The sequence below is a fragment of the Daucus carota genome, chromosome 2 (genome assembly GCF_001625215.2).
Source record: "Daucus carota subsp. sativus chromosome 2, DH1 v3.0, whole genome shotgun sequence".
In the NCBI taxonomy this organism is placed as follows: Eukaryota; Viridiplantae; Streptophyta; class Magnoliopsida; order Apiales; family Apiaceae; genus Daucus; species Daucus carota.
The window spans coordinates 24,452,870-24,465,399 of NC_030382.2; the positions used below are offsets into that span (position 1 = coordinate 24,452,870).

The following is a 12,530-nucleotide window of genomic DNA, read 5'->3' on the forward strand; positions in this document are numbered from 1 at the left end:
TTTGTTTGGTACTAAAACCGACCGATTAGTCGGTCGGTTTTAACCTGCAGCTTTTATATCACTTTTTAGCTAGTAGTGAGCTCCCATTCACTTGAAATAAAAATCAAAGGAGAAGAAAGGAGCTAAAGTGGGGAAGAATTATTGCTTGCAAACATTTCAAGTAAGTGATTTTCATTTCTTTGCATTAAATGTGTGTGTGGTGGGTGTGTTAAATGTGTTTGTTATATTAAATGTGTGTGTGTGTATTGAATGCTTGTATTGAATGTATGAAATTCATGTCAAATTATTTGTTAAATGTATGTGTTATTACATTTGTGTATTGAATGTATGTGTGTATTGAATGTATGTGTGTGTTAAATGTATGTGTGTGTTAAATGTATGTGTGTGTTAAATGTGTGTGTTAAATGTGTGTTAAATGTGTGTGTAGATGACAAACTTGGATCGAAGTTGGATTAGTAATCAAGTGCAAAGTGATAAAATTTCGTTAACTCCGGAATATAGGAATGGTGTAGAAACTTTTTTAAAATTTGCAAGTGAAAATGGAATGGGAGAAGATGGTACAATGAAGTGTCCTTGTAAACGTTGTAGGAATTTGAATTGGTTAAGTATCGATGATGTTAGATTCCATTTACTTGCTAAGGGGATGCTTGAGGGTTATACCGTTTGGACATCACATGGTGAAGAAAGAGGAAGAAAACGTAGTCGAACATCGCATAATCGTTATTGTGTTCGGGAACCTACGAGGGTAGAACAACCGGTAGATTTGAATGCGATGCTACATGATTTTGCCGGTGAAAATTCCGAATTTTATAACAACGTGGATACGGGAACTAGGAATGTAGAAGAAGTTCCAAATGATAGTGCAAGAAAATTGTATGAGGTGATTGTTGAAAATGGAGCACCTATTTATCCCGGTAATACGAAGTATACAAGATTAAGCTTTACCACAAAATTGTTAGAATTCAAGAATATCTCACATTGTAGTAATAAGGCTTTTGATAGTTTGCTTACACTTTTTGCGGATGTATTACCAAAAAAACACACGTTGCCCCAAACTTATTATGAAATGAAGAAGATAATGAAGGGTTTGAGGGTTGAATATCAAAAGATTGATTTATGTGAGAATGATTGTATGTTATTTTATGGAGATGACAAGGATAAAGTTGTGTGTGATATATGTGGTCAAGATCGTTATCGGGATGTTTTGAGGAAAGATGGTAAAAAAATACCAAAAAAAATATTGAGACATTTTCCTTTGATTCCTCGACTACAACGCTTGTATATGTCAAAACATACATCCGACCATATGAGATGGTACAAGAATCGAGATGTCAAAGATGGAGAAATTAGTCATCCCGCGGACGGAGAAGAGTGGAAAAATTTTGATCGTCGATATCCATCATTTGCTCAAGAAATTCGTAATATAAGGCTTGGCCTTGCAACCGACGGTTTCAACCCATTTGGCCCTACCGGGAAAAAAACATATAGTGTGTGGCCCATAGTAGTAGTTGTCTACAATCTTCCGCCATCAATGTGCATGAAAAAACCCTATATGTTTATGACCGATATAGTGCCGGGTCCGAATAGCATTGGCAAAGATATTAACGTTTGTCTAAGGCCTCTCATTGATGAATTGAAGATATTGTGGAATACAGGAATTGAAACATATGATCAATCTTTGAAACAAAATTTTACAATGAGAGCGGCTCTTATGTGGACAATTAGTGATTATCCCGCTATGAGTATGATAAGTGGATGGTCGGGTAAAGGAAAATTAGGATGTCAAGTGTGTCTTGGAAGTGTGCAAGGGTTTCAATTAAAACATTGTGGTAAATGTAGTTTCTATGGCACGAACCGAATATTCCTTGAACCGAATGATCCACTACGTCGGAAAAGTAATTTGTTTGATAATGCGGAAAGAAGAGTGTTTCGTGGTCGTTTGTCCGGGGAGGGTGTAAAGGAGTTGCTTGACGGTTTAGTTTTTCCACCACCCGGAAAGACTAATACAAAGGCGAGGAGTATTGGATATGGGGAAGAGCATCATTGGACTCATGTTCCAATTTTTTATGAACTCCCTTATTGGTCTTCACATAGTTTACGATATTCAATTGATATCATGCATACGGAAAAAAATGTTTTTGAGAACCTATTTTTTACTATTGTGAATGCGAAGAAGTCAAAGGATCACAAAAAAGCAAGAGCGGATTGCAAGCACTTTGGTGTGTTACCTCATTTGTGGATTGATGAAAATGGCAAGTCACCCAAAGCACCTTTTTCCATTACAAGAAAACAACGTAAACTTTTGTGTGAATGGATTAGTTCACTGAAACTTCCAGACGGTTATTCCTCAAATATATCTCGTTGTTGTAATGTTGAGGAGTGTACATTTTATGGATTCAAATCGCATGATTGTCATATATTTCTTCAAAAATTATTGCCTCTTGCAATTCGTGAGCTTTTACCGGCGCCTATTGCGGATGCCATCACGGCAATTGCAAATTTTTTTCAAGATTTGTGCTCATCCACGGTTACAAAAACCGATTTGGAAATAATGGAAAAATCAGTTGTGAAAGCATTGTGTTTGTTAGAAACAATTTTTCCTCAAAGTTGGTTTGATTCGATGGAACACTTGGTTGTGCATTTGGCGGAAGAAATTAGACTTGCTGGACCTGCTTACTGGCATTGGATGTATCCAATTGAGCGTTTATTGGGGAAACTAAAACAAAAGGTCGGCAATAAAGCAAGAGTTGAGGGTTCCATTGCCGAACGATATATGGAGGAGGAGATTGTCAATATTTGTGCGTTTTACTTTGCATCCGACTCGATTCACAATAAATTAAGTCGTAATGAAGTTTTGTTTGATGTACAAAAGACCGACAAATTAGAAGTTTTTAAATATCCATGTGATTCTCTTGGAAAAGAACGAAGTCGATATTTGAATGATGATGAGCAATTATTAGCTGATGAATATGTTCTTCTAAACTCTCCTGAAGTTCAACCTTATCTAAGGTATGGTATTTTATAATAAATTTTTGTGAAGATGTCGATACATTTTATGATAAATTCATGTTACTGACATTTATGCATTATTGTAGGAGGTACCAAGATCGAGTTATGAGACAACGTCCTGAGACAACGCCACAACAATTAGATCATATTGTGAAAACTCGATTCAAAGCTTGGTTTAAGAAAAAGGTTGAGAAAGACGAGATAGACGGACCTCGTTTCATGGACTTACTAGAAGGACCGGCATTAAAGGTCATGACTTTTGAAACTTGTCAAGTTAATGGATATAAATTTTCAACATCATCCGCATCCGGTTCCGGTGTTGTTGTTAAGGGAACTTTGCACGAAAATAATCTTGATTATTATGGTCAACTAATAGAAATTGTGAGACTTATTTATCAAGGATGCAATCACGTATATTTGTTCAAATGTATTTGGTTTGATAGTCTCGGAAATGGTGTGAGGATCGATAAGAATCGAGTGGTGACGGTTGATATAACTTCAAGATTGAGATCTAACGAAGTTTTTATTTTAGCTAGTCAAGCCTCTCAAGTATATTACGCTCCTAGCGTATTGGATCCACGAAGCAAAATATATACGGTGGTCAAATCTAAAAGTCGTCCGATTGATGAGTCAATTATTGTGCAAAACGATATAGAGGATGCTTTTCAAGAAGATAGATCTAATGCCGCTAGCTCATTTTCATTATTTGTTGATTTTGCACAATATGGACAAATACCATTTATTCGGCATGAAAATCAAGATGATGATGATGATGAAGAAGACGAATTGCGAGATGATGAAAATCAAGAAGATGATGATGATGTTGAACACAATGAAGAAGAGGAAGATGATAATAATGAAGAAGAGGAAGATGATGAAGATGATGACGGTTTTGATGACTTTCAATGATGTTTAATTTTGTGTAATGATTTATAATGGTGTAATGATATACAATGGTGTAAATTTGTTGTTGGTATTTTGTGATGTTTGGTTGTTGAGGATGCTTGGTTTTGATTGTTTGGTTTGATTTTGTTGTTGGTTTGATTGTTTGATTGGAAACTGCAGATTTTGCTGCAATTTTTTTAAAATTTCACCAGCAAAACCGACCGAATGGTCACAAAACCGACCACTTTTTACCATATTGATGCCAGAAAACCGACCACATTCGACTATAACCGACCGTTCTCATCACATAAAACCCAGAAAACCGACCGTCTTCAACAGAATTCGGTCGGTTATGAGACGGTCGGTTATGTGAATCAGGGTGACCTACTGCCACAAACCCGACCGGCTCATAACCGACCACTTATAACCGACCGTGGCAGGATTTGACCTCGGTCGGTTTTGCGTAAAACTCAGTCAAAGTTTTCATATTTAATTTGTCATAATATATATATATTATAATAAATATAATGTCCCAGAAAACCGACCGTACTCAAGTAAAACCGACCGAGCTTCTCCAGAAAACCGACCGTCTTTACCTATAACCGACCGCACTCATGTAAAACCGACCGTTTTCCCCTTTGACTTCGGTCGGTTTTAAGTAAAAGTCAGTCAATGTCTATATATTATTTATTATTTATATATATATAATTATAATATAAACAAATATATATATTATATAAATATATATATATATATATATATTATTTTACATGTAATATTTATATAAAATATATTCTGAATATAAATATATATATAGTCACTTCAGTCTTCATCATCTCTGCATGACTGATACACGTATGGTTACAAGTGAAGTGTTCGGAGAGAAAGGTGTGGAACATAACTCTTGTTTCCTCCTTTCCTCACGGTGACAAGTAAACATTGTTCCTCCCATCCTCTTTGACAGTATTCAAAGCAGATCGTACGCTGACTCAATACTATTCAATACAACGTGTTTATATATTATTGGCTCATTTTTAATATATATTATTTTAACTTTTGTTTCCTATTTACTTCACGTGCCTAGAAATTAAGATTATTCCGATCTATGTCGTGTTCCTAACTGATATATGTCATAAGCAGTGTTGTAATTAAAAATCGCCGATTTAACCGAGTAATCCCCGATTAATCCACTGCAATATCGAACATTGATTGCATTTTTGAAATACGCATATATATTTCTTAATCGAAGTACATATGATAAATATGAAAATTAAAATATTATATTACTTTAAATATGAATAATTATAGAGTTTATGAATATAATAAATATATTAGTTGCTAATATATAGTAATATTACTTTTGATTTAAAATTAAAATATTATTAAATAATACTAGCTATTAATATATAATAGCATCCTAATATTTTTAATATTAAAATATTAAAAGTTATGGTTTTTATTTAATTAAATAAAACCCTAAATTTAGGGTTTAATAATAAAACCCTAAATTTAGGGTTTCTTAAAACCGACCGATTTTTGCTAAAACCGACCGCTTATTTTTTTGCGCCCAATTTTTCGCGAAAAATTAAAAGACGCGCCTTAGTTAAACGACGGCGTTTAGGTATATTCAATGACATAACCGACCGCACAGTCGGTCGGTTTTATGCCCTGTATAAATAAAAAAAGACAGCCGTTACTTATATTATTGCCTTATATTTCTTTAACCTCTCATCTCCTCTCAACTCTCAATCTCTCTCAATCTCTCTCGCTCTCAACCCTCTCAATCTCTCTCGCTCAATCTCTCTCAATCTCTCTCGCTCTCAACTTCCTCTCTCTCAATCAATCTCAATCTCTCTCAATCTCTCTGCAAATGGCTCTCTCTACTTCAACTGCTGCTGCTCTTCTTCAATTGTTGATTTTGGTTCTCGATTTGTGCTGCCCATTTGTGCTTGGTTCTCAAAGGAGGGCTCGTTATGCTAGGAAGAAGAAAGCCCCTTCTCGTTTCAGTTTTGCTTCGGATGAACCCAAAGGGGTATGCTCGATTCTATTTCGCTTTTTAAAATTTTCAATTTTTAGTTTGTATATGTTGGTTGTATGTGTGAATCTGTATATATATGTGTGTATATGTATAAGTTTGTGTTAATTTCTGTTAATGTGTATGTATTTGTGTATGTGAGTATGTTTGTATGTGTTAATTAGCATATACGTGTATGAGAAATTTTGCATGCAATTTGTTCGTCGGTTATGTGTAATTTGTTGGTCGGTTATATGTGGGGTGAATTTTTTCTTAATTTTTCAAGTTTCGTTTCGGATGAACCAAAGGGGTATTTGTATGTGTTTGTATAGTTTGTGTAATTTGTATAATGTGTGTGTTTGTATAATTTTTGTAATTTCTTTTTGTATAATTTGTATAGTTTGTATAATTTTTGGCCTCCAATTTGTATAATGTGTGTTTGTATTTGTATGTGCTTGTATAGTTTGTGTAATTTGTATAATGTGTGTGTTTGTATAATTTTTGTAATTTGTCTTAGTATAATTTGTATAGTTTGTATAATTTTTGGCCTCTAATTTGTATAATGTGTGTTTGTATGTGCTTGTATAGTTTGTGTAATTTGTATAATGTGTGTGTTTGTATAATTTGTGTAATTTGTTTTTGTATAATTTGTATATTTTGTAACTTAATTTTAATGAATTGTATTGTAGGGGCTCTTTGGTTGGGTGATGATAGTCGTCATGATTTCAATGACGATATATATCATGGCAAGAAAACGGAAAGCAACGGACAAGGACACCGACAAAGGCAAGGGAAAGAGTGTCGGTAGTAGTACAAACAAAAAGAAGGCGAAGGGAAAAGGCAAGGGAAAAGGAAAGGGAAAGACGGGGTTGCGTGACGAGCCAACGGATTCGGAAACCGAATCGGAGCATAACACGAGGGAGGCGGAGGCGGAGGCGGAGGAGGAACCGGCGAGAAGAGTTGTGAGGATGCCACGGTCACATTCATGCGGCATTTTTGGAGCTAAGATACCAACAAGACCTCGACGGATCAATATCTCCGATGGACAGTAAGTATATTGTTTTATATGTTGTGTTTTGTAGTGATTTGTAATGGTTTTTAGTGTTAAATATATGTAGTGTGCGTTAGTTATTAATATTAATTTGTTCACGAGTTAATATTTATAATGTTCTTATATAGTATTGAAGATAATGAGGCAAAAAAGACTTTGCTTGCGATTATTCGGGCAAGATGGCCTTTGGGTAAGTACACGTTTAGTGACATAGACGCGGCTTACCCAAAGTGGCTCGGTCTAAGGGTTGAGGAGTTTCTCGTAAGTACATTTTTGTTTACATAATATGTTATTGATTTTGTTGGTAATTGGTTTGATTATTCAATTTTAATCCTTGTACTTGTTGATATTATGTAGAAATATTATAGGCAATTGAAAGGTCAAAGCCGTTCACAAGCCAAAGCTATCATTGAAGATCACATAAAGGTCACAATCAAAAGGACCATGAATGAATTGAAGAGGAGGATCGAGAGGAAGTCAAGGGAGGAAGGGGTTTCGAAGTTGGCTTTGAAACCGGAATATTGGAATATCATTTTTTGGAAAGATCTTCTCAAGTATTGGGACACGGATGAAGGCCACTTGCATAGGTCGGAAGTTGGAGCTGCTAATCGGCAACGCGTGGAAAGGTTGCATAGCGCGGGTGCTCGCTCCTTCAACCGTGTGCGCGAGGTAGTACTATTTTTAATATGCAAACACCCACACACATTTTGTTAGTACCTTATAATTATATAATATATAATATGATAATGCAAATGCTAATATAAGTTATTTTGTGGTATAATTAAAGAACATGAAAAAGAAATTGTCTAAAAGTCCGACAAAGCTTGAGGTGTGGGATGAATGCCACACTAGGATCACCTCCACTCCCGAGAGCCGGATATATACTACCCCCGCCGCTATGCGCATTGCGGTAATCTTCTAATTTTAGCATTTTAATTAATTGTGATAACCATGAATACGTCAATATGTTTATATGTTTAATTAATGCTTATATCTTCTAATTTTAGCACTTTAATTAATTGTTTATATCATAACCATGAATGCTAATCAATTGTGATAAATGTGTAGGAACGATATGCCTCCATTCTTGATCGTATGCCGGTGGAGGTTACTCAAACGGGGGAGCGGGATGAGCCTTGGGATTGGTGGATGGAAGCAATGGAGGTTCCCCAAGGCGAGAGGCCAAAAAAGAACTATGTTCTGGGGTTCCCCAAAGCTCGAGCTAGTGATTTGATCCCAACACTAGCCACGCGCTATAGGGATTCCACCCGTGGCGGCGCCGGCTCATCCTCATCCGCTCCAACACAAAATCCGGTGGTTCCCGATTCCATCTTCCTCCCGATTGTCCGCAATGTGCTCAATGAAACCCGTGCCAATCCTCTGCAATTTGCTCGTCGCCTATCGGATGAGGAGATAACAACCTTTGCACGCACAGCCCTCGAGGCATCCGATCCAGCCGCTGACCCGGCTCGGAGGGCGGAATGGAATAACCTTCTTGGCGGCGAGGTTGTGCATATTGTAGGGACATTGCTCGAGGATGTCCTCCAAAAAATGGATGCTCGTGCTAAAATGGTAATACACTTATGACTTAATGCTTTGTTTTTTGTTTTTGGTTGATATGTAAAAATGAATGGATTTCTAATTGTTTGACATGTTTTTGTAGGCAACTGCGCAAGAGGGAGAGAAAGATTACACGGATGTGGACGAGGACACGGATGGAAACACGGATGATGAGGGTGAAGGCGAAGCCGGCGGTGAAGGTGGTGGGGAAGGCGGTGGTGAAGGCGGTGGTGAAGGCGGTGGTGAAGATGGTGGCGAAGGCGATGGTGAATCATCCGATGTTTCTTTGACCGATTAGTGTAATTTATAATTTAATCTTAACGGATGGTATATATTAAGACAATGGTTGGATTTGGATTGTGGTGAATGTTTGTGTTTTGAATTGTTTGAATGTTTGGATTTGTAATTAGAATGTTTGAATTTGTAATTATAATGTTTGGATTTGGTTTATTTAGAATGGTTTCGTTTAATTTTGTTGTTGGTATTTCGTTTAATTTTGTTTATTTAGAATGGTTTCGTTTAATTTTGTTGTTTGGATTGTGGCTGGTATGGTTTTGGTATGGTTCTGGTTTGGATTGTGGTTGGAATGGATTGGAAACTGCAGATTCTGCTGCAATCTTTTTAAAAATGCACCCAGCAAAACCGACCGAATGGTACCAAAACCGACCGTTTTTTACCATATTGATGCCAGAAAACCGACCGCATTCAACTATAACCGACCGTGCTCATTACATAAAACCCAGAAAACCGACCGTCTTCATAATAAGTCGGTCGGTTATGAGACGGTCGGTTATGTGAATCAGGATGGGCTACTGCCACAAACCCGACCGACTCATAACCGACCGCACATAACCGACCGTGGCAGAAGGTTGACTACGGTCGGTTTTGTGTCAAAGTCAACTCAGATAAAAAACACATAACCGACCACTTATGTCGGTCGGTTTTACTAGTCGCTTCTGACGTGGCGTGACACATGTTGCCACGTGGTGACAGGTGGCATCAAGTGGGGCCACTTTTCTGGGAACAAAAAGGCACATAACCGACCACTTGCTTGGTCGGTTTTAAGGGTTAAACCCGACCAATTCACGTAACCGACCAGGGTTTAACCGACCAGCCATATCGGTCGGTTTTAGGCTTATAACCGACCGATATTCTTCATAACCGACCGATTCTGTCGGTCGGTTATGTCCTGTTTTCCCGTAGTGATAATACGTTGGCATCTGTAAGGACAATTTGGACTCTGGAGTTCAATGTTGCCTTAAAAGGTCCGATTTCACTTTTCATTCTTGTGCAATTTAGGAGGGTTAATCGTGTCGCAGTACAATAAGGCAAACAAATTAGATGATTACTTGACTAAATCACATTTGATGCATAATACATTTAATGATCGATATAGCAGCTTACTTCAAAAAAGTTAGGATCAGCTGTAATAATACATTTAATGATCACAAAAACAAATATGCACTCAGTTAATATAAGAAGAAACATAACTCGAAGCTAAGAATAAGAATGTAGCTTATATACTGAGCATATAAGAAAGGTGGAGATCCTTTTATGAAGAATATAGAGTATTCATATATGAAATGTGTTTGGATGAGTTTACTGAATAAAAGTGAGAATAAGGCGATGGACAATCTTATGTCCGTTGTCCTCATTTTGCAACATAAAATCTAAATAAATTCTAAATTACTTATTCGTATCGTACCTTATTAATAGCGGATATACCGAACAAAGAGTAGGATATGCTGAGACATCCTGCAAAGTATTGCCTTTATCCTACAATCTGTCATATACAAATATTTCACTATCAGTTTTTGGTCCAATAAAGTGTCAATTAAAAAGCAAAACAATCATCTTGGTCAATCCCCCTATATTCTTTCTGGATATTATGCTGTTCTTGGCTACACAGAATATATTAAAAATTATGTCTTTTTAATGAATGCCATAATTTTAGTGTAATGGCCAATTGGTAAAGTAAGAACCAAAATTATTAAGAGCATGAATGTATCAGTAAGTAACCCTGGATTTTACTGGATTCTCTGTCCTAAAACCAGAATATCTTAAACTTGTAATTAGATTATTTCATTTCCCGAATCTCAACTCTTGCCTTTTTCACCTGAAAATAAAATTATTTTTGCAGTTGGCTTTGCCGGGAAGCTGAGAATATAGGTGCTGACAGTCGAATTAGTAAAATGATATTCGTGTGCTGAATTTCTGTTATAGGCAGTAATAAATGGCAAAGAAAATTCTTTACTAGCATAAATAAATGAGAAATTGTCCCTTAGCATTGTATCCTGGCCATAGTATTTCCTTTGAACTGAAATAATTTTGGAACTATTGTTGCGGGATGCGCTAGTACTTTAAAAATGAGTAGATTGTCCTGCACCATACTGCTGTGAGTTTAGTAATTTTTCAAAAATAAATCAGGAATTACTCCAGTAAGTCGGCTCTTTTTTGTAATTTCGTCTAGCAGGAACTTAAGAATTATATATTTCGTGTTGGAAACGTGAAAAACCCTTATACACCAATATCTGTAATATAACCCGAAAGCAAACACACTTTTATTTGTATTGATGATATAGATGAAATCTGTTGTAAATCTTGTAATATATACTATTAAACTATACAAAAATAAGAAAAGGAAACTATTCTGGAAAGTATAAAGAGAATAGGAGATGGAGAGAGAAAGTAGTTGTATTTCAGAATATTTCAGAATTGAATTCATTTCAACTTAACCAGCTATTTATAGAGGTTGGTTGATGAATCTTCCTAACTAAGATTTGCAATACTTCTAGGTTAAGTATTACGATTCTTCTCGAGTAAGTATCGTAAGTCTTCCTCGATAAGCTATGCGAGTCTTCTTTAGTAAGTTTCGCCGGACTTCCTTGATAAGCTTTGCGAGTCTTCCTTAGTAAGTTTCACCAAACTTACTTGATAAGATTTGCGAGTCTTCTTGACTAAGCTTTTGACAATCACTTAATATATTATTTTATAACACTCCCCCTTGATTGTCAAATGCGAGTTATCATAGAGATTGACTGCCTCGTTAAAACCTTGCAAGGAAAAACCCAGTGGGATAAAAACCTTGTCGAAGGAAAAAGAGTACAGTCTCCCCCTGAATTAAATTACTCACATTTCGACATCTTGATCTAGTAGACCTTTTAATCTTCGTATACCCATATAACTTCGTAACTTCTCAAATGTTGATGTCGGTAATGACTTTGCAGGTTTATCCACCAGGTTATTGGATGAACGAACTTGTTGTACATCAATATCACCATTTTCTTGAAACTCCTGAGTATAGAAGAATTCTGACAATATGTGTTTTGTTCGATCTCCTTAGATATGTCTTTTCTTGAGTTGTCTTAACCAAATACATCATTTGCTTGCTTCATGAATTTCCAGTAACTTTGTTTGTAATCGCCCAAAGTGAAGATCTGACATGTATCCAGCATCTTTTAGTTGGGCCATAATTGAATCTCGTCAACAGGTTCACAACAAATGCAATATAAGGGCTCCAATTGCACGAAGGTAGGAAACTTCAGATTCGAGTGCTTATTCATCCTGTTCTCTAGGACGAAGGGATCCTTTTCAACCTCAAGTGATTGACAAACCATTGACGTGGTTAGTGGATGAACTTTGTCCACTTAGAACCGATCAAGGACCTTTTCAATGTAGTTTGATTGATAAACAAATATGCCTGAAGATAAGTGTTCCACCTGTATACCTAAATAAAATCTTGTCTTTCGAAGATCTTTCATTTCAAAACTCATTTTTCAAATGGTTAATAGCATTAGTAATATCTTCAAAAGTACCAATAATATTCAAATCATCCACATATCAACAATTATAACAAAAACGGTTGGTGAACGTTGAATAAAAATGCAAAGACATACCTGATGATTAACATATCCATCATTCAATAATTATTTACCAAGCATGTTGTACCACATACGACCAAATTGTTTCAAACCATATAATAATCGTTGGGATATAACATAATATAAATGT

General features: G+C 36.1%; 2 protein-coding genes across 2 annotated transcripts; both read left to right on the forward strand.

Annotated features, from left to right (window-relative positions):
• The first annotated feature begins 544 nt into the window (after positions 1-544).
• On the forward strand, positions 545-3,479 carry LOC108207192 (uncharacterized). Its single transcript, XM_017377651.2, has 3 exons — positions 545-3,009; positions 3,096-3,390; positions 3,453-3,479. Exons 1-3 carry the CDS (start codon positions 545-547, stop codon positions 3,477-3,479), a joined length of 2,787 nt encoding a protein of 928 aa, XP_017233140.2.
• A 1,944-nt stretch (positions 3,480-5,423) lies between these two features.
• Positions 5,424-9,087, forward strand: LOC108207190 (uncharacterized). Its single transcript, XM_017377650.2, has 7 exons — positions 5,424-5,926; positions 6,598-6,956; positions 7,088-7,220; positions 7,317-7,628; positions 7,747-7,869; positions 8,028-8,531; positions 8,623-9,087. The coding sequence occupies exons 1-7, from the start codon at positions 5,558-5,560 to the stop codon at positions 8,815-8,817; spliced, it is 1,995 nt and encodes a 664-aa protein (XP_017233139.2). The 5' UTR covers positions 5,424-5,557; the 3' UTR covers positions 8,818-9,087.
• The last annotated feature ends 3,443 nt before the right edge of the window (positions 9,088-12,530 follow it).

Excerpts from the sequence above, each read along its gene's own strand:
- LOC108207192 (XM_017377651.2), top strand. The coding sequence starts at position 545 with ATGGGAGAAGATGGTACAATGAAGTGTCCTTGTAAACGTTGTAGGAAT. Across the intron at positions 3,010-3,095 it reads GAAGTTCAACCTTATCTAAG|GAGGTACCAAGATCGAGTTA; the intron begins GTATGGTATTTT and ends GCATTATTGTAG. Across the intron at positions 3,391-3,452 it reads ATGGTCAACTAATAGAAATT|TCTCGGAAATGGTGTGAGGA; the intron begins GTGAGACTTATT and ends TTGGTTTGATAG.
- LOC108207190 (XM_017377650.2), top strand. The coding sequence starts at position 5,558 with ATGCCCTGTATAAATAAAAAAAGACAGCCGTTACTTATATTATTGCCT. Across the intron at positions 5,927-6,597 it reads CTTCGGATGAACCCAAAGGG|GGGCTCTTTGGTTGGGTGAT; the intron begins GTATGCTCGATT and ends ATTGTATTGTAG. Across the intron at positions 8,532-8,622 it reads TGGATGCTCGTGCTAAAATG|GCAACTGCGCAAGAGGGAGA; the intron begins GTAATACACTTA and ends ATGTTTTTGTAG.